Source organism: Acipenser ruthenus, chromosome 3, assembly GCF_902713425.1.
Source record: "Acipenser ruthenus chromosome 3, fAciRut3.2 maternal haplotype, whole genome shotgun sequence".
Taxonomy (NCBI): Eukaryota; Metazoa; Chordata; class Actinopteri; order Acipenseriformes; family Acipenseridae; genus Acipenser; species Acipenser ruthenus.
This window is the reverse complement of record NC_081191.1, coordinates 11,803,980-11,826,808: the sequence shown is the minus strand read 5'-3', so window position 1 is coordinate 11,826,808 and position 22,829 is coordinate 11,803,980. Positions and strand designations below refer to the sequence as shown.

The 22,829-nt window shown below is 36.1% G+C and overlaps 1 protein-coding gene across 1 annotated transcript in view; it reads right to left on the bottom strand.

The window, feature by feature from the left end:
- Positions 1 to 4,992: 4,992 nt before the first annotated feature.
- The window catches only part of calcr (calcitonin receptor), a 108,463-nt gene continuing 90,626 nt past the window's right edge, over positions 4,993 to 22,829 (bottom strand). The window contains exons 8-13 of the mRNA XM_033993602.3: positions 15,210 to 15,363; positions 11,355 to 11,415; positions 11,004 to 11,070; positions 9,175 to 9,393; positions 9,033 to 9,074; positions 4,993 to 5,985 (exon numbers count right to left, since the gene is read on the bottom strand). Of these exons, the coding sequence (XP_033849493.1) occupies positions 5,764 to 5,985; positions 9,033 to 9,074; positions 9,175 to 9,393; positions 11,004 to 11,070; positions 11,355 to 11,415; positions 15,210 to 15,363 (765 nt within the window). The 3' untranslated portion in view covers positions 4,993 to 5,763. The remainder of the gene's footprint in view (positions 5,986 to 9,032; positions 9,075 to 9,174; positions 9,394 to 11,003; positions 11,071 to 11,354; positions 11,416 to 15,209; positions 15,364 to 22,829) is intronic.

The following is a 22,829-nucleotide window of genomic DNA, read 5'->3' as shown; positions in this document are numbered from 1 at the left end:
GGTCAATCGAAAAAAATATAAATTGATGTGTCCCCTCTTTTTCATTTCACATCCCTCCACCTCCCCCAATCACCACCTTTTTTCAATTACCCCACTGGAGGGCATCGTGTTTTCCAAAGGGCCAGACGAAGGCCCCTTAACCCTATCAGGTTTGAGACCAAATTTTTAATCATGTACTATACTCCATAATCGTCAAATACTGTAAGTATCTTACCAAATGTTGTGTCATGGGGGTGTATGTGGAAATATAAGTGAACCTATGAGCATGAAATATAAAATAGTATTAGCTAAAGAAAATATTTTAAAATAACCACTCCGTGGTACTTATTTGATAAGTTGCTTTGTAGGACAAGGATTTATATTTCATTGCCTACAGTAATAAAAAGTGACTTGGCTGAATACCTCTGTAAACAGAATATGTGAAGTAAGCTGTCAGTTCTTAGCGTTACAGATATTTTACATAGTCTTGGATTCACCAGGTGTCAACTACTTTAGATGAAACAATCTGAAGATCATTGTCTGTAAACAAATCATTCAACAAACTTACTGTCTGATAAAGTGCTCCCCACCCTGTATAGTTTACAGAAACTGTAACAAGGAAATTAGATCTGGTTATTAGATCAAGCATTTGCTGATTCAAATGTACATATGACAAAATACGAGATTACTTTTAAAGCTCCAAATGAAAAATGCTTTTGTAGCATGTTCTCATCCCGTGGAGCATGTACACAACTGACTAGTAAGTGTATGATTCAGGGACCTCAGGAACTCTCATTGGACCTCAGAGCCAACAAATGGCCAGGGTGTTTGTTATTTAGTGTTTTTTCCTATGGTGTACAGGTTGTGTGCTTGTTATTATAAGGGAGGGTTTTGAGGTGGGAAATGATGATAAATACAAAATGAAAACTATTTTACCATAATCATAAAGTGTAACATACATATGCTGTGCATTTCCCCACACACTAATTTGTAGTAAAATATGACCTACTACATTTCCAATACAATACAATAAGCAGTTCTCTAAATATGACATACAGTACGGACTGTATTCATGAACTTACAGACCACTGGTGGTATCCAAAATAATATCAGTTGTTACAGTGTGACAAAGAATATGGATGTTGAAGCACGAACCGAGAGAGTGAAAGAGTGATGTAAAGTTTAGATTTGTTTGGAGAAGTGCAGTTATTAGCTGTGCTATCAGTTGCTGCTGTGTTCCTTGTGTTAATTTCATGGGGTGTAGTCTATCTCAGGAAGAGAAGTTAGTCTGATCATATTTACCTCGCTTGCAGAAACTGATTTTTCCAGTTCCCCAGTATATATTTAGTGTTTCACTTTACATTATTACAAATTATTTACAAATTAATACTCTCAAGTGTGTTGACAGAAGTATTACTTCTAACATTTAAATCTGAATACATTACAGTATACAAGTAGGATAAGGATGACAATGATTGAAATTCTAAAGTGTTTGCCTTTCAGCTAGTGATGCAAAGAAAATACCAAAAATGTCATTATCTGTATGGTTCTTTAATGCAACATTGTCAACAGGAAATGAACCACACTGAATTTTTATAAAACTATATCATGTTCTTCATACTCTATGAGATATCTATTGAAAGGTTTTACACAAATAAACATGCTTGATAAATATGGGGACAACACAACACCTACTAAAGAAAGTGCAACACACAAAAGATAATCTTCTGGAAATATATTTTGTATTGAAAAAAGCTTTGCACAAAAGCCAGTCGGTGATGTATTAATTAAACACAGAAATAAAAAACATATGCAAGACATCATCAAAACAGATATACGGTAGTAAATAAATGAAAATACACAGATAGCAAACATTTAAATAATAATGACAGAAAAACCTAAAAAAAAAATTAAAAAAAGGACAGCAAGTGCTCACAAGGTGTCTACTGGTGGAATATTTACACCAGGATCTCTGTAACATTATCTATGCAGTGCACAGTACAACCAAACAACATGGAATACATCTAGAAATACACAATAACTCCTATATTGTCATCATTTACAAGTTTTTTTGAATATAATAGACACAAGTAATAAATGAACAAATGTATATAACTCTTTGTTTCTGACAACATAATTAGGCAGTTCAGTATGTTTTTCTATTTGCAGTAATATATATATATATATATATATATATATATATATATATATATATATTACTGCAAATAAATATTTCCAGCCTAAAGGAAAGATATAGCTATTTCAATTGTTAATGTAAAACTTGAGAAACATTTTAATTAAATTGTCAGGTGGTCAGCTGAGAAAGACTTTTGAATTGAAGTGGCACCCTCCAGGGTAGAAACACAAAAACAATAGGAAAACCCACACATGATATATTAAGTAAACATTTTTGTACCGTCATTTTACTACATTTCAATGTAATGTTTGTATCATGTATTTTATATAAATAAATACTGGATATGTGAAACCCAGATCCAGACAATATAAGATCAAAAATTTAAAATGGAGAATGTCCATGTGCATCACAGGGGTAACCACAGAGTGAAATAAAACCGTTCTAGCTCTATTAAGCATCAATAAACATGTTAATAAAGTAAATATAAATGCCACCTTGTCAAGGTGGGGTGGAAGTGTCAGGGGAGTTGTGAGGTTTGCCTTTTTCATCTTCCACATACTGTAGACAGCTATGCAATTGCAAATTACTTTTTGTCACACATTTGGAACAAGGTTGTTTTAGATATTACATTTTACAAATGTTTTTAATGAAAATATTACAGGCGTCCTCAGAAGCTCTGGAGGATATGAAGCCACCTGGAAAAAAACAACTCTAGGTTAGACTGATAGCCTCACTGTTAGTTGATGAACAGTTAAATGACGATGCATTCTCTGAAGATTTTTATCACACTAATTCACAAGAAATGTGTTCAAAAGTATAGGTTGTATTTCTATAACAAAATAAAGAAGCCATTTAACATGTATTTTACAGGGACAACATTATTCACAACTAGTTTAGCAGCTATTACTGTTCATTAACAAGAAATACATATTTAAATATGACAAACATCTATTGTGAAAGTATGAAACAAGTAACCCTTACAGGACAAGGAATCATGTTTTGTAAACATACATAGTAAGGTGAAGAAAAGTACATTTACATAAAGATGACAAGTCTAGCTAAATGTCCGGCTTTATTATTCAGCAAAAAGCATAATAAAGTTTTTTTTTTAAATTTTTTTTATTTCTTACAAAAATATTTGCTTTTTATTCATTTTATTTAATAACCATTATAGGGTATATAAACATATTTGTACAAATTAACTACATATGCTTTACATGAATGTAGCACGGTATGTACATTAAAAAATGTCATACTGCAAAGTGACATGCACGTCATGAATTTTCTTGAATATATGAAAACAAATTATATTAAAGCTGCCCTTTCTTTTCTTCGTAATAAATACCTATCATATCAAATCACCAAACATTCTCCCATACTGTATTCTCCACAGCCACTGTGGCTGTTCCCCATGCCTGTACCAGCTGGTACAGCGACACACTTTTGTATGGTCGTTAAGTAACTATTATAATTTACAATGTGACGGCTGTGCAAAATAAAGTAAAAGTAGACCAAAGCAATTACCGTAAAGTTACCACTTAAAGTATTTCTGAACAGGCTGCAGCGTTTACAGAGAAACACATTACTTGTTGCTCAGGCCAGATGTTTTGTAAATATTCCAACATTTTTATTCACCGAACCTTGATCATAAATCAGTTTTGACCAGTGATTTTCAGTTTCCAGACCTTCTCACTCAATCTAGCAATGAGCAATGGGTTTTTATGGGTTCATCTGTTCTCATTCTTGTCAGCTCCCTCAAGGGAGAACACCAGTTTATGACAAGCCCTGTATGGGTGTGTTGTTATAGTTCACGCTTGTTTCAACAGTTACAAACAGTTTATGTTGCAATGGGTGCCATCAGGGAAATCAACCAGTGAATTAAACAACACACCTTATAGATATGGCACCTTTCAAAGCAACTATGCTTCTTCACACTACAGGGTGCGCACTATGACAAACTGAGATTTCTTGTTTAAGATACAACACCATTTCAAAAGTGCAGTCTTTAAAATATTTTATTAAATCCTAATTAAGGCAACAACATTGTTTTGTTTTTTTATAAATCTAGCTTTGGTTGGATCACCACCCAGGATCCAAAACGAAAACTCGTACACAGCTACGTTATGCCAGTCAGCAGATATTCCTGCAATTATAGTCAGCGTTGTTTGTGATAATTCGTGCACACATTTTGTTAAAAAATATTGAAGGAATACGTACACTACAACACAGTAGGCAGGAACCTTAGTATGCTGGGTTTTTTTAAACTCGACAACCTTTTCCATAACACTTAAAGGGTACACCTTTTTATTTTATAACAGTTACATGTTCCCATGTGTTGCTACAACTGTTTATGTAAGGTGTGTGTATTGTTTTAATTTTGTTTTTTTTATATGTTGACCACTTTTTTTCTGAGAGGTCCGCATGAACCTCTCAGAACTACATTTCCCATCATTCTCCTGCTCACTGGTAAATCCATCTCAGTTACATATGAGCAGGAGGATGATGGGAAATGTAGTTCTGAGAGGTTCATGCGGGTACACGGGAAGCCATCTTGAGGCAGGGAATGCAATTTAAAAGTTTTAAAAAGTGGTCAGTGTAAAAAAACGTAGCAACACATGGAAATATGTAACACAATAAAATAAAAAAAGGTCCTTATGTACCCTTTAACATATTGAATTACATACCACTTTGTAGTTTTCCATACACTTAATGGACAAACTGACAAAAATTGAAAAATGTGACATTTCTACATCTAACATGTACTACTACTATGGCTTCCGGTAGACTTTTGCAATATAATATTGTCATTTCTTTGATTACATGATGTCAAATAAAAGATCTAAATTATGTTCATACAGTTTTTTTTTTAAAAAAAATTTTATGTTGCAATCCTAACATTCTAGGTGATGCAAAACTTTTGGCCATATCTGTAGAAGCTAAAACTTTCAACTTCTGATTCCAACACTAAAAATGTATTATTTTGTCAACTTTAGAAGGGCCACTCCAATTGTAAGGTTTTCACTTCTAAGTCACATTTATATATGTCACTGTAAGAACATTTCAATGGCTCACGTGACCAAAACCAAAACATGTAAAACTGTGTGTAAGATTTGTGTTTCAAAACCAACAGCAAGTACAAATGGCAAAGGATGAAATATATTTAAATGACCCAAAAGCACATTTTAAGATAAACAACAAAAATGATGTACAAGACCCACAAGCTGAAGTTTAGGCACCTAAGAACATTATCATATCAGCCTATAATTCCACAGTATAATTTGTCATCTTACAATTTGTTATGCGTTTGGCTTGGTATGAATAGAGAGTGTCTCAGTCTATGAATCTACACACCCTTTGGTATTTATACAACTACAATCCTGTTACAGGATAATTCTCAGCCCTTGAAAGCCTGGAACTAGTAGCTTCGTAAATGCTGTAGGTCTCAGTGGATCCTATTTTATAAGCAACACTGTACTTCAAATATCATATCCATCAGCTCTCCCCCATAGGATTGTCACTGCCAATGAAGTATTTACTTTTATAACTTGGGTGTCTGGTCAGATTGTTCTGTGTATGACATCTGCTGTGGAGAGTTCTACATGAACAGAATGCAGAAGGACCATTTTGTTTTTCCATTCATTCTCCAGTCAGGCGTATGTCTCTGCTGATCTCAACACAGCAAGTTCAGAGTCTTCAGAGTGTGTTCCATTCAAATGTTCACTTCTACAGTCATGGTGATAAAGGTAAGCTGGGACTTCTGTTATCGAGGTCGCCGTGTAAGAGGTAGAACGCATGGAGCAGTGATCTCGACGACGCTGACCCCACTGTGCTTTATACTGCATCCACTGCCTTCTGAGAGCTGCCTGCACCTAAAAGAAAGGGTTTGATATTACACAGTACTATACAATATACATAACCAGTATGTTCACAGAAAATATATGCAATTTGCTTATTATCATATACAAAGGAGATATTTTTACCAGTGTTCTTAACAGATGATTAAATGGGTAATAACTAAGACATTAAAACTATTCATAACTCTTATATAATATAATAATATCACTCTTACAAGCCTAAAACATCTAAAACACAACAAAAACAACCCATTTCCTGCACCTTCTTACACACCGGTAATTTCCAATGCATAGAAGACCGTTTTTTACAAAACCACCTACAGTACATTGGGTCCTATAAGGACCTTTGTACTGCATCAAATTATTTGGCAGCTCAAGGAGAGTCAAAATCTACTAAGGTTTTTTTGGGGTTTTTTTTTTTTTACAATCAAGAAATAAAGAATCATCAAAACTACATCAAAAAGCTGTACACCTCTAGCTGTGAAGCTTAAAGCTTAAAGCTGCTGGAGCAAAGATAATGGTTGTCTTGGGTGTTTAATGATTTGTTGGGGCTGTCGCAATATCTGTAGGCGTTTTTAAACTTTCCAATACTGGGAACATTAAAATAAAAGTCTGCATCTCTAATACATACAAGCTGAATATACGAACATTGAGGGAGATGGCTGACTGTGCGATTTCCTTTAGACCACAAAAGGATAACTACAGTTTGCTATTTAAACCTTAGGGTACTAAGCAGGACTATGGACCATATTCACAGACATTTAAAGACTGTTTCAAGGAATGTTTTGTTTAGAACTGTTTTTCTAAAGCCCATATTGATTAAGAAAATCAAGTTTGAAATTCATGAAACTGTTTAAGAGCAAGTTTACTAGTTTATTCTAGTTTCCAAAGCAATGGAATAGGGTCTAGAGCACAGATGAACACAACTGTGACAGAGCAGCAGCTTACTTAATTGTTCTAACTAATATTGAACTACCACACAACTAATTCCTAATACATTCAGAAGTGAAATGTCTTATGCCAGTGCATGGCATAACATTATGCAGGACTAACAACAACAGCACCAACTGCAAAAATAATCCAGTTATGCCGAATAAACAATTATGCTCACAACAACTGATTACTGTTTATCTCTATGGTGCTTAATCCTTGCCCTGAACACATCCAACTTGTTTAGAATGTCCACTGATGGTTATTTGAAGTGAGTGCTCATGCTTGAGCTAATAATTGACCTATTTTCTGCAGTCAGTAATTTTCAATGTTGTAAACAAATCATATCAAAGACCTTTTTAAAGCTCCTTGTTCCATGTTTCGTGCTAAGTAACCACATGCTGGGTGTTCCATTTGTGCTATATTTAGTTGTTTTGATTGCTCCAGTACTTTATACAGCTCAGTACTTTTCTTCTGTTATGTTTACCCTGTAAATATCTATGTAGAAATGTGTAATTCAAACTACAGTACACATTTGATATTCTTACAAAGAGAACATTTTAATTTGATGTTCAAATGAATAATACAGGTTAATTTAAAAGCCCTGATATGCATCTCATTTGTGTCTTATTAGTTCTGTAACATTAGCAGTTTTTCCTTTTAATACTAATTCCCTAATCTGTGTTATGCTTTGCAGCAGTATGGGTTGTGTGAATGAAACTTGGTTGATTTAACTCTGTTGAATCTGTCATCAATTCTGGGTAGAATGGATGTATAGTTATGTTATGACATGTTAGAAAATATTATAATATAAATCAAACTGCTACTACTAAGAGGGAACTCCTCGTGAATCTGCTCCTGGCTCTTGGTAAATTGGCCATTTACAAGACCAGGAAGCGTAAGATCACCGGGGAGGGTCTCTTTGACTGTGGGGCCACGTTCAAGGCACTTATCCGATCACGGGTTAATTTAGAGCACGCCCACACGGAGTCCGCTGGCAACATGACAGCTTTTGTCGACCAGTGGGCTCTAGGAGGTGTGCTCTGTACCACCTCCCCTTTTGTTTTGCACATTTAATTTACAGCCCTTTGAACCGGTTTTTCTGTTAAATTAATTAATGTCCAGTCCTTGTTAGCACCCCTATTTGTTTAAGGGTGCTAAACTGAATTTTCTCTCCGGCCGCCCAACCGGCTGCCGCTGGGCAGCTGGTGTAGTCTGCCCACCGGGCCTTAAATAGGACTACTACTACGACTACTACTACTATTATTACTACTACTACTACTACTACTACTAATAATAATAATAAACTGTGTAAACTGAGCTATAAATGCTTTTGAATATGGAACTTTGTTTTATATATTTAGAAACTGATCCAGTTGGATATTTAGGGCATATATATGGCAATGGTGATAACTGGTGATCATTAGGTGTCAAGATGTTCTCTCTCTCTCTCTATATATATATATAGGTCCTAAGAATTCAAGATTTTAAATGTTAATGTAGAAGAAAAACCTATTCTTATCCAGAACACAAAACATCACGTAGAAGGCACAACTTAAAGAAATCAATAGCATTCTTCTGAAACTTTGCCACCTGGACAGTGGCCAACTAGTCAAGGATTCACCCTACAGCAAGACTTCAACCCATAGTATGCCTCTAAAAACTGTGAGAACTATTTGAAACAGATGGTTTCAGCAGATTCCGGTGCCATGCTTTGACAGTGACATCGACATCTCTGCCAAAGTTAACATGACCTGCCCCCACAGTCTGAATAACAGCTTTTTCATTAAAGCCCATACATTTCTTTAAAAAAAGATGTCAGATTATTATTGTAATATAGTAATATAGTTCAAAGAGTGGTGGTGAGAGCACTAAATTAGTTTTTTATGGCCTTTTTGTATTTTAATTTTTTTATTATTAGGTATTGTCAGTGACTTGATATTAGTAAGTACAAGCACCAGCTACAGTAGTTCTCTGTTATGTATATTTACCAGCAAAATAAAAGGAAACTAGATGGCACTTACTTCTTATATGATACAAACCTTGAACCAGTGCAACAATCAGGCTCGTTAACGTTTTTAAAACAAGGTTTATTAAAATATTGTAGTATGGAAATGCAAAACAATATTTACCTCCCCATTGAAAAAGCAGAATATGGTTGCCACAAGCAAGCCCTAAAAAAGAAATACATCATAAAATAAGATTTATCAGTAATATTTACATCGAATGGTTAATATTCTGTACCATAATAAAGTTTACAATAATAAATATTACCTGGTAATGCATTAATATATGCATAATGTAGTCATATATTTCTCCAGCAAGTCTGTTTTCTGGCCTCCAAGGAATGATAACAAACTGGATTCCCAGTAAAGGGACAAGGATTAGGGTGGCTCGAACAGCTTTCATATACATATTAGACTCTGCTCGATGAGTGTCTCTTAGTTTTGTGACCAAGACACGTACTATGTTAAGCAAAAAGAACAGATTAACCTGTAAAATACAAGTACAGATTTTGGTTAACATACACACATAATTTAAGGAAAGCAGTGTTAAACTGTAGTGCAAGTGTCTTGCTGAATGAATGTATATCACATAAAAGACAAAAGAATACAATGTGATATTATGGATGTGCCAGAAGATAAATCCAGAATAAAAATGTGGTGCTGTAACAATAATGATTGTCATCTTTAACACAGTTGTTTGCCCATGTTTAAGAAATACTGTGTATTCTACAGCTCACTTGGGACTGGCTAAATTAATGGTGCCTCCCCATCACCCCCCCCCCCCCCCCCCCCCCAAACCACCTTTATATAGCCTTAAAGTATATCTTAACAGGCTGGAGGGTTTACAATAAAACACATTATATAACATCATTCTGTTTTGATATTTGTATCCACATGTCCTTGTTTGGACCATTTCACATTCAGCTTTCCTTTCACACCGGCTCTGTGCATTAAAATGTCTTCGTTCATCACAACATCTGCTGTCATCACAGTCCCCACGAAGGGTGTACCTCCAATTTGAATATTCGTATCTGTCATCAAAATGTTTGTAGAAAATTTTCAGAGACATCTGCTAACCGCCTTAATGCCAGAGAGTTCTCGCTCAGTTTATTTTGTATTCACTTTGTGTGCCATTGAATAAGTGCCACACAGCAGGCACAGTAAGAATTGTGTTTTGTTGAAAACCCCACAGCCTATTTAATAACTCTTTAAATGATAATAATAATAACCTGTTTATAATCTGAGCTTGAATACCAGACCCAGTTCACATCTGATTTTAATTTAAAACAAAGTATGTCATATTTTAATATCTTTCTTCTAAGTCTAGTATGACTTCTTAATTCTCATTTTTTTCATGTTTTTCTTATTTACCTGTTTGAATATAATGAAGCTGTTCAACAAGAACTGTTCAGAATGAAAACAAACTCTTCAACAATTTAAGCAGCAGACGTCTCTACAGAATGGAGTCTCTATTTTGTTTTCATGCATTTATTAATAAAGAAAACATACATATTTACTGAACATATGGCAAGCCTAAATGGAACACAAGCAAGTTGCCTTAGTAACATACAGGATTCTCCCCAGGCCTTTTCAGCCGGGTGAGCCACTCGGCTAAGTAGCTGTTGTCATCAAGCTGAAAACCCTGAGCCGCCCGTCTTGCCAATACTACTGTGTCTTTAACAATAAGGTTTGGTTGCGCTGTTAGCAGACTAGACCACATGAGCGCGCTGGGTAAAAAAAAAAATCTTGGAACCACATGACAGCTGTGCTGCTGTGTTACATCTTGACACTACATTTAACCAATCAGAGAGCTGAAGGGGTGGGTTTTCCATTTAAAATACTTCGAGAGGCTGAAATGTTAAAATGACTGCTAAAAAATGACCGATTATTTTCGGCGCAAAAATAGTGACAATGAATATGGAAATTACCAAACCGAAATGGATGATGAAAAAGAAAAGGAAATGTAGAAAATGAGAAAGAGCAACCCGATATAGTCAACAAAGTGCAACATTTTCTGTTAAAAGTGCTCCTGGCTATAATACTCTGCCACCCAGCTATACAGAATTCCTTGAGAGAACCCTGAACATAGATACTTACTAATAATGCTGCAACAATGGGTCCATGGACAATATAAAGGAGGTGGGTTTCCACACTCATCCAGCAACTATAAATAACAAAAATACATGTACATTTAATTTGAACCTTGGTAAGGTTCAGGGTCAAGTCTGTGCATTTACATTTGTCTCTTTCCTCTCCTCTGTCACCTCTGTAACAAAGTCTCCCTCTGGGTGCCACTGAAGCTCGGTATGAAGATCTATTTGCCCCAACCCTCACCTCCTCATTGGCGTGCACATAGGAACAGAGGGGAGCCCCTGCACAGCCATTGTGCCAAAAATACTGAAAAGGGCTTTTAAAAAATATTCCAGACAGAAATAGAAAAATACTTACTTATCATCAAAATATTTTGTTCTTGCAACGGCATGAATGGACGCGGGCACCAAAGGGAACCCTATGAAAATATGTAAACGTGTTATCAGTGAAAGATTGAATGTAAAAGCATAAATTCAGTTATATGTGCCATAATGAAAATGTATAAGACATTTTGCCCATTAAATATACAACCAGATATGATTGGTGCCCAAAAGAATGTCTGCTATATTCTAGACACCAATGCTACAATATAAAAAGTTCTTTGCACTATAAATAATAACATCGACGTCTTCCTCTAGGCAGTAGATTTGCATCTCATTGCTTTAATGACTTTTTTTTTTCTTCTTCCTCCAGGCATCTTTCTCAAGAGACAATAAGAGATTGTATACAAATAATAAACCCATTAAGAAAGGCAATGTCTGCACTTTTGTGCATTAAGTCAATACTTCCAAATGTATTTTAGAATATTTAATTAAAGAAAAACACTGCAATTTAAAAATACAGTTTCTTATTTCAGATACACACAGCATCTAAAACCTTGCCATGCTCGAAAAATGCATCCCCTAAGTTGAGTCATTAAAGCCCATCTTCATATCGTTCCACACAGATGTTCCCATTTGGCTACCCAAAATAACCCTAGGATTGGGACCAAGTAGACTCTCAGCTTCCCTTTGGTAATTGTGTCAACATTTGAGGCATGGCACATTAAAAATAAGCACGACACATGATAATGAGCATGATAAATACTGTAAGGAACCCCACCGGGAAAAACTTAAAAACAGAATGGAATGGAAAACTCAAAGGAACTTTCAGTCAAACTAAACTAACTCTAACATAAGGTTTCTGTCACAAGGTTTTTGTAAAGGATAGCAAATATGGAGAAAAAAAATCAAACTGTATTTACAAACCAGATAATTTAGAAATACACCGTATTCTTAAACAATGTAAAATAAATGTTCTACACAATATAGTCCTCCATTATAACAATGCTGAAAACAGTGCCTGGTATAGTATAGCAGTCACAGGGATGCGGGAGCATCTTCGTAATGGCGATTCCAGGACACATCTGCCATTGAGTGGTGCTCTTTATTGTTGTTTTACAATAAGTATGAACTGTGTTGATCTGCATCAGTGTGGACAGGGGTCCGGTTAATCAAGGTCTTTTGGCAAAATGCAATTTGCACCACTTCATGTGAAAGGAAGAAAAAACACTTAACTGATAAAAATCAAACCCAGATAGTTATTTTAATGACTTAAACATATGACTGTGGTGTACATTCACAGACTGATTTTTCTTTCACAGAATAATGAAAATTGCATTTCATTTTGAATATAAATCGGTCCAAATGGTCTTATTTTGGTGAAGCTGATTGTCCCTAATTAGAACTCCGGCAAGCATATTTTAAACAAAAGAACTAACCAGTTATTGTATTGTAATTATATATATACAGTACTGTGCAAAAGTTTTAGGCAGGTGTGAAAAAATGCTGTAAAGTAAGAATGCTTTCAAAAATAGACATGTTAATAGATTATATTTATCAATTAACTAAATGCAAAGTGAGTGAACAGAAGAAAAATCTAAATCAAATCCATATTTGGTGTGACCACCCTTTGCCTTCAAAACAGCATCAATTCTTCTAGGTACACTTGCACAAAGTCAGGGATTTTGTAGGCATATAGTCAGGTGTATGATTAAACAATTATACCAAACAGGTGCTAATGATCATCAATTCAATATGTAGGTTGAAACACAATCATTAACTGAAACAGAAACAGCTGTGTAGGAGGAATAAAACTGGGTGAGGAACAGCCAAACTCAGCTAACAAGGTGAGGTTGCTGAAGACAGTTTACTGTCAAAAGTCATACACCATGGCAAGACTGAGCACAGCAACAAGACACAAGGTAGTTATACTGCATCAGCAAGGTCTCTCCCAGGCAGAAATTTCAAGGCAGACAGGGGTTTCCAGATGTGCTGTCCAAGCTCTTTTGAAGAAGCACAAAGAAACGGGCAACGTTGAGGACCGTAGACGCAGTGGTCGGCCAAGGAAACTTACTGCAGCAGATGAAAGACACATCATGCTTAGTTCCCTTCACAATCGGAAGATGTCCAGCAGTGCCATCAGCTCAGAATTGGCAGAAAACAGTGGGACCCTGGTACACCCATCTACTGTCCGGAGAAGTCTGGTCAGAAGTGGCCTTCATGGAAGACTTGCAGCCAAAAAGCCATACCTCCGACATAGAAACAAGACCAAGCGACTCAACTATGCACAAAAACACAGGAACTGGGGTGCAGAAAAATGGCAGCAGGTGCTCTGGACTGATGAGTCAAAATTTGAAATATTTGGCTGTAGAAAAGGCAGATACTTATCCATCATGCAATACCATCAGGGAGGCATCTGATTGGCCACAAAGTTATTCTGCAGCATGACAACGACCCCAAACATACAGCGAAAGTCATTAAGAACTATCTTCAGCGTAAAGAAGAACAAGGAGTCCTGGAAGTGATGGTATGGCCCCCACAGAGCCCTGATCTCAACATCATCGAGTCTGTCTGGGATTACATGAAGAGAGAGAAGCAACTGAGGCTGCCTAAATCCACAGAAGAACTGTGGTTAGTTCTCCAAGATGTTTGGGCCAACCTACCTGCCGAGTTCCTTCAAAAACTGTGTGCAAGTGTACCTAGAAGAATTGATGCTGTTTTGAAGGCAAAGGGTGGTCACACCAAATATTGATTTGATGTAGATTTTTCTTCTGTTCACTCACTTTGCATTTTGTTAATTGATAAATATAAACTATTAACATGTCTATTTTTGAAAGCATTCTTACTTTACAGCATTTTTTCACACCTGCCTAAAACTTTTGCACAGTACTGTATATATATATATATTACAATAGGTTATATATACAGTGTTATGTGTTTTGGTGGTGGTTGGCAGGGATGGGGTTAATACCTATCCCTGCAAATACATGTGAGAATGTGGCTGTTCCCAAATGAGGCAACTGGTGCTAATTGGGAACAACCACAGAACATAAAAGGGGAAGCTCCATTGGAGAGGACTGACAGGGAGCTGGTAACAAGGGAAGGGGAAGGGGAAGGGGAAAAAGAAGAAGAAGAAGAAATAATGTGTGTTTATCCAAGGAGTGCTGTGTGTAGAGCAAAGAAGGTATTGTGTGGTTATACCTGAAGAATATATGTGTGTGACCAGCAAACAGCTTAGCTGTCTGGTTGAGTTAAAAGAAAACCAGTGAAGGCTTTGCCTAACCTGGTTAATTACAAGAGTGGTTTTGTTGGGAAGACGACTTAGCCATCCCAACCCTTTAGTTAAGGAAAAACAAGTTTAGTCTAGATCTCCTAGTGAAGATAGTCTTTTAAACAAAATTCCAGAGTTATTCTTGGGTTCAAAAAACTGGTAAATCTTGTTAGTTCTTGGCAGCACTGAGATGTTATTTTTCGTATGGAAGTCATAGTTCTTAAGTAGCAGTAAAAATATATGTAAGGTTTAAGAAAAAGGAAAACAGTTTTTTGAACCCAAGAATAACTCTGGAATTTTGTTTAAAAGACTACTTGTTTGTTTTTTATCAACTTCTTAAAGCACTGTTTTTTTGTATTCAGCCGATGAAGGACTTGTAGTCCGAAACGTCCTAATAATTGATTTGTAATCAATTATTCTACCTTTTTAAGTACCTGAAATATCCTTTTCTTTTTTCTTTTTTTCTTATTGATCATTTTGGTACACAGCAGTTTCCTGTGTGTATGCCCAGTGAGACTTTGAAATGCAAATATTGTGAGGTTTGAGGTAAATCTATGAACAGCTTTGATTTGCATATTCACATATCATCATAGTCAATGTACTTGTTCCTAATGGACTTACCCCATCCTAACAGATAGTACCAGTGTAAATGTTGCTCTTCTGCAAACACTGCCACCACAATAAGAGTGTGAAGGTATATCCCCTCACAAAGCATCCAGAAATAGTTACATCCCAGCATATACTGGTGAAAAAAGTGCAGAACCTTACATCCAATCTGCAAAACAAAATTAAAGAAAACATGTTGGTATGTAGAGAGAGGAAACACAACTGTTTTAAATGGATAACTCAAAAACCATCAATGATTGAGGGAACACAGAGTGACAAAAAACTGCATGTTTTCACATAGTAGTGTTCAATTTAGAAATACTAAAAGAAACTAAACAAATGCAATGACCAACATTTTGACCAGAAGTCTTTTTCTGTGTTTTCAATGAAGACAAAGATATTGAAGATGCTAAATAAGTTTTGCCACAGAATTTAAAACATGTCTAACATAAATGCACAGTATGATGTTTGCCATGTACATTTTTTTTCTTATAGGCAGTAATCACGTAAACTACTAGCCTAACCTTTACCTTTATTTGACTGTTGGAAATACTTGAATACATGAATATTCAAAGTTGAAACAACAAAAAATTGAGGAAACATTCAAGACAGGTCAGGGTGCATTTATTTTTCATAGCAGCACATTTGCACATGCACCTTTTAAAGGCAGCAGTTTTACATTTGTGGTAAACTGATAGTTCTAGAAGTTTATGAGTCTCTAAGGACACAAACATGTCTGAAACATCTAGTTTTTTTAACAGTTTGTAAAGCAGCAATATATAGTGAGCATCAAAAGAAACGTATCACTGATATTTGAGCATCAAAAGAAACGTATCACATATTTGAGCATCAAAAGAAATGTATCACTTACATTTGGATAAAATTCACTAGATGTGATCGAAAAATGACAAACTGTTTTACATTAGGTGCAGTGACTTGTTATTGTGCTGATTAACAATGGACATCACGAAGATGTTGCAAAATAATCTGTCGATCTTGGGCAGATCTGGTCTCCAGTTCGTGGCCTGTCATTGACAGAGTGTGTCTGGTTATACCGTCTCGCCAGGTTTGAAATTGCTGCCTGTGAGCACCCAAGACGGCGAGCCACAGTACGCTGCCCTAGACCAGCCGCCAACATGCTGATTGCACAAATGCGCAGCTCTCTTGACAGACGTGACATATTGTTTGTTTGTTTTTTCTGTGATTTTCTTTATTGCTTTTATTCAAGCTTGCAATTCAACAGCTGAAATCACTCCATATCCAGTGTCCAATCAGCTGTCTCACTAATTAGGTGATTAAGTGCATATGCTTCAGTCATAGTCACTCAAGCATGTCCAATACAGAAGAAACATGTCAGAAAGCTGTACATTATGTTCACGAGACTTCAGCAGTGAAGATTCTGTTAGTGAGGTAGCCTCGCACAACTTTGTACTATAACTAAAGGCTGTACCAAGCAATTCTTTATTAACAACTGAGATCTGCTGGAAGTAGCAATGACAATCTCTTTGAGCAAACAGGAAAAAATAAGCATACAGTACAAGGGGTTTAGAGCCCTCTTTATTCAGTATGTATATTACTGGCTGTTAATAAAAATATATATAATTAGAAATACAGGGCAAAATATACGAGTCAGTTCAAATTAAATGTAAAAAAAGGTTAAGAAACATTTATAATTGCACATCAACAGAATTCAATTGCAATGATTACTCACCACATTTGTCTCATAGAAAATGGCTAGTCAGTTATACTCCTATAGAGACGTGGTATTTGGAACCAAACCATTACAGTCATGAACCTCACAACTCTCGTCTATACTGGACTATATGGCACCCAGTTGTATCAGTACTTGCATCAACTTGTACTTGCACTTAACTGCTCCACACTTTGCTGTATTCTACTACTGCTCTCAATTATAATTATACTTTCTGTATCTTGTACTTGATTTTCCTCCTAAAGGTAACCGTATTCACGTTTTTTGTAATTGCTCTTATTTGAAATTGTTCTTATCCAGTTATTGTACTTACTACTTGCTCTTAATGGAATTTACTCTTAAGAAAATATTTTTACTGTTTAACTGCTCTTAGTCGAAATCACTGTTGGAAATACTGTAAACAATAACAGGTATAGGTGACTCCTTGTTGTAACCCAGAACTGGATGAAAGTATGTAATGCTTGCTGTATTGAGAACTATTTGCATGGAGCTTTGAAAGGTATAAAAGGTTAGAGAATCTTACTGAAAGCATACAGTATAGGAAGGGTTAAGTGGCCAGGAAATTTGGGCATTGCAGCAACACGACTGACTGAGGCGTTGATCGCCCTGCCGCTTTTGTCGGCTCACTTGCCTCGACTATGTGTGAATAGATCTGTCATTCATTGCACCAAACGCAATGCTGAGGTCATTCTTAAGAGGCTGATGTCATTTCACCTCATTCGTCTTGCCTCGCCCCAGTCTAGCTCAAGTCATGTATGTTTAAATCTCCCTTTAGGAAATTTCCTACAATTTATTGTCACTTATAATAATTCTAATAATTTTCGCCACTGTTACTGCTTGATTAAAATGACTTTAACTCTAAATTCATTAAAGTCTAGACAACAAATTTGCATGCATTTCTTTTATTTTCAGATAATAATTACAGCTCGACTCACTGACTGAATGCAGAGTCATTTAGAGGTTATGGTTTAACAACTTAAAAGCATGCACAATAAAACCTGACATTCAAAAACCTAGTGGGCAGTAATTCCACCCATAATCTTATTTTGCAACTACTATAATTAAAAGAACTTCTAATCAAGTGAGATTACTAGCCCTCATCATCATCTAATCAGCATACCTTGATCAACCCATTTATTAACATAAGGTACTAACGAGCTCCAGGATATTTGCCTACTCATAGTGTGTATTGCCTGTTTGGCTCCTGTTAAGAGGATGACATGTGAGCGCTACTTTCTTTGTTCAATATTTTGTTATGCTGGGTTAGGTTGTGAACTTTCAAAGCAAAAGCTATCTGTTTTTTTTCTGGCTGAACATTCCAGCTACTTTCTATAACCTTTGTTAAACAATCATAACATAAACTGAAACAAAACAAATTGATTTCTGTAATATAAGTACAAAGTGAATACCTGATAATTTTATCAGGTTATATATATATATATATATATATATATATATATATATATATATATATATATATTAGAAGGTTTCGCTAGCCAGGAATTCGAAGATTGTTTTAAACCTTCGAAGGATTGTGTGTTTTTTCTGTTAACAGAAATCGTTTGACAATGTGTGAATATTATAAATTACACATTAAATGTCATTCACATGCAAAATTCGATTTTTTTATTTGTATAATCGATATTACTTAAAGAAAAGTTGTTGTATTAAAATCCAACCAAATCTTTATACGTAGCAACTCTATATGTGCCACTGCAGTGTATGGAGCAGGGTATATTATCCAGGTATATTATCCAGGTATATTATCCAAAGCACTGGGGGGGTACCTATAGCGGTTGTATGCTTCAGTAAAATATGTACTGAATATCTAGTGTACAAGACAGTGTAAGAGAATGCTATGGTAGAATATGTTTGAAACATACAAAATATACACTAACACTAATAATTTTAATTTCGAAAAAAAAAAAAAAAAACTGAGCACTGTCCATCCCTCCCCCCTCCAGCCCGTGTTAACCAAATTTCTTCATTCACCATCTCGACAGCAAAGCGACAGTGTAAGCTGTATTGAAAGAAATGTCTCGAAACCCCTCAGCTGTTTGGGATTTTTTTTGTTAAATGCCCAGACGACCAAAAAAAAAAAAAAGTTGAATGCAAACTGTGCAAGTGACTGTTGATATATCACAGAGGCACATTCAGTCTCTGGGGTCACTTTACAATCGTAAGTTCATATTATTATTATTATTATTATTATTATTATTATTATTTAGTATTATTTGTATTTGTTAGACTTTAGCTGCAGTGTTTTCTTTTTAATTCCTTTAAATCAGAAAACACTGCAGTTAAAGTCTAACAACTGCGTGTCTTTTTCTGATAACAAGCTGAAACTCAGAACAGCTGAGACACGGGGGAGGGGCGGAGCCAACAGCAAAAAAACAAAAGCCAGCCAGTGTTCACAGCAACAGCGTGGGAGAAGTATGAGTGGACAAGTACATCACAGTTAGAAGCAGTTTGAAAACAGGTTGACAGCTGCAGAAGCTAAACTGAACTTCTAAAATAAATAAATAAATAAATAAATAAAACATGGTCTTCAAGCCAGTAATCTGTGACAACTGCATGATGTGGGAAATCCGAGAAAACCCAACAGAGCTCAACCAAGTGTGTGTAAAGTGCTGCACGATCCAGGACTTGCTTCAACGAGTAAGTCTGTTAGAAATGGAGCTAGAGGAAATGAGAGAGCAACAGGAGCTTGAGGAGCTGACACACCCACAAATCATGGAAGTCTGCACCCCTAGCAGAATGAAAGCCACCAGGGAGATGGAAGAGAGTCGAAACAGCTGGGTTCAAATAGGCAGAAGCAGGGAAAAAAAGAAACTTCGTCAAACACAACCACCAGAAATCCAAACATCCAACAAATTTGAGCTACTTCAACATTTAGATGACAAAAACCAACAGCAAGAGAATGAAAGGAACATCATCCAGGACCCTATAAACAGTGCTGGCCAGCAAAAAGAAGGGAGATCATGATTGCTGGGGACTCCATATTGAGAAACACAGCAAGTTTAGTTTGCAGTTTGGACCCCCTTATTCAACAGTGTGCTGCCTTCCAGGAGCCTCTGTCACGCACATCACTGAGAACGTGGACAGGCTCCTAGAACAAACAGGAGACGGCCCGGTAGTAGTCGTCCACATCGGTACAAACAACATTGGAAGAGACAGGCCAAGATCCCTGCAAAACAAATTCAGAAAGCTAGGAAGGAAATTAAAAGACAAGACCAAAACTGTGGTATTTTCTGGGATACTGCCGGCACCTTGCAAAGGACCATATGGACAGCTGGAAATACAAAATCAAAATGCATGGCTGAAATCGTGGTGCACACAGGAAGGCTTCATCTTTCTTGAACATTGGAGCACATTCTACAACAAGGAGTATCTATATAGGTGGGACGGACTGCACTTAAACAGAAAGGGAACCAATCTACTCGTCGAAAGGATCCTTGAGGAGGTCCAGAAGCATTTAAACTAGAAAGGAAGGGGGGAGAAAACAAAAAAACAGAAGGGAGACCACATCAAAACAAGGGAAACAACTCAGGTAAGACAGCTATTAAATGTATTTATCTTAATGCTAGAAGTCTCAGAAACAAAATGTTAGAACTTGAAGCTACTGCACTAACAAGTAACTACGATGTGATAGGTGTTACAGAAACTTGGTTGTCTGAGAGTGATGGAGATGAATATAATATTAGTGGGTACACACTGTATAGGAAAGACAGGCAGGACAGAAGAGGCAGAGGGGTAGCGCTATACAGGTGTTAAATCTGGACAAAGAAAACAACGCCGAATCAATATGGGTCAGAATAATGGACAAAAATTCAAAGGGCATAATAATAGGAGCATGCTATATACCGCCAAATTCAGACGCTGAACAAAATAATCTGTTATACAATGAGATTAGAAATGCATGTAGCAAAGGAGAAGATACTAATGGGGGATTTCAACTTCCCCCGTATAAAATGGGAGAACCCGGTGGGGAGCACGACGGACGAAATGGAAATGGTGGAAATGACAAATGACTGCTTTCTAACGCAATTTGTCAAGGCACCGACTAGGGGGGAGGCATGCCTTGATTTAGTCTTTTCAAATAACGAAGACAGAATAACTAAAACAGAGGTCAGAGAGCCATTGGCAAACTCAGACCACAACATGGTCTCATTTGAAGTATTTTTTAAAACCCCAAAAGTAATGACTAAAGCTGAGGTTTACAATTTTAGAAAAGCAAACTATGAAGGTATGACACAGAGACTAACAGAAGTAGATTGGAGTAAAATAGAGAAAACATCCACAGAGAAAGGATGGCTGTTTTTTTAAAAATGTAGTACTAGAGGTGCAAAACAATTACATCCCAAAAGTAGACAAATCTAAATCTAAAACAAAATGGCCAAAATGGTTTAATAGATCAATTTAAAAAAAATATTCAGCGAAAAAAGGCACTTTACAAAGTGTTTAAAAAGGACCAAAAACAAAGTACACAGACAGAATACTTGGAACTGCAAACACAAGTCAAGTTAGTTAGAAAGGCCAAGAAAGAGATAGAAATCAATATTGCTAAGGGGGCTAAAACCAATTCCAAAATGTTTTTCCAATATTATAACAGCAAGAGAACATTAAAAGAGGAGGTTAAATGTCTAAGAGACACAAATGGCAAAATCATAGATGAAAAAAAAAATAGCAAATATATTAAATGATTACTTTTCACAGGTTTTTACAAAGGAGAACACGGACAACATCCCCACATGTTGACCTGTTCCTATCCAATTTTAAATAAATTTAGCATATTTCTTGAGGTTTACTGGCTGTTAAGAACAGCCGAGTTAACAGCTAAGAACCCTTTACTATATTTTGGAATGTCAGATATACAGCCTGATGTTCTATCCATAATAGAGCACACGCTTGGCAGTGCTGATGTAAACACATCATATCCTTTAGTGGTAAAGAAAATAAATCATTCAGCATAGAACATGCATTCTTCAAGGAAACACAGTTACCACCCCTCAAAAGCCACCCAGCCATGTCCCTCCCTTGTTTTTCTATGCTACAAAGAACATGTTTGTGTCTTCTGTTATCAACAAGGATGCTAGTTTTCTGCAAAAAAAATTTCCATGATAAAACAAGATTTCCCCAGCCACAATATTATAGATAACTAAACATTAACTTTAAAAACAAATAAAACAGGGTGTATATTATTTTTTACATAATACAATTTTCATGGTTTATGAACTTTTGGAAGCAGTTATATTGGACATGTATATGTAAATGTGACGCTAATTCATAAGAACATAAGAAAGTTTACAAACGAGAGGAGGCCATTCGGCCCATCTTGCTCGTTTCGTTGTTAGTAGCTTATTGATCCCATAATCTCATCAAGCAGCTTCTTGAAGGATCCCAGAGTGTCAGCTTCAACAACATTACTGGGGAGTTGGTTCCAGACCCTCACAATTCTCTGTGTAAAAAAGTGCCTCCTATTTTTTGTTCTGAATGCCCCTTTATTTAATCTCCATTTGTGACCCCTGGTCCTTGTTTCTTTTTTCAGGTCGAAAAAGCCCCCTGGGTCGACATTGTCAATACCTTTTAGAATTTTGAATGTTTGAATCAGATCACCGCGTAGTCTTCTTTGTTCAAGACTGAATAGATTCAATTCTTTTAGCCTGTCTGCATACGACATGCCTTTTAAACCCAGGATAATTCTGGTCGCTCTTCTTTGCACTCTTTCTACAGCAGCAATATCCTTTTTGTAACAAGGTGACCAGAACTGAACACAATATTCTAGATGAGGTCTTACTAATGCATTGTAAAGTTTTAACATTACTTCCCTTGATTTAAATTCAACACTTTTCACAATATATCCGAGCATCTTGTTGGCCTTTTTTTATAGCTTCCCCACATTGTCTAGATGAAAACATTTCTGA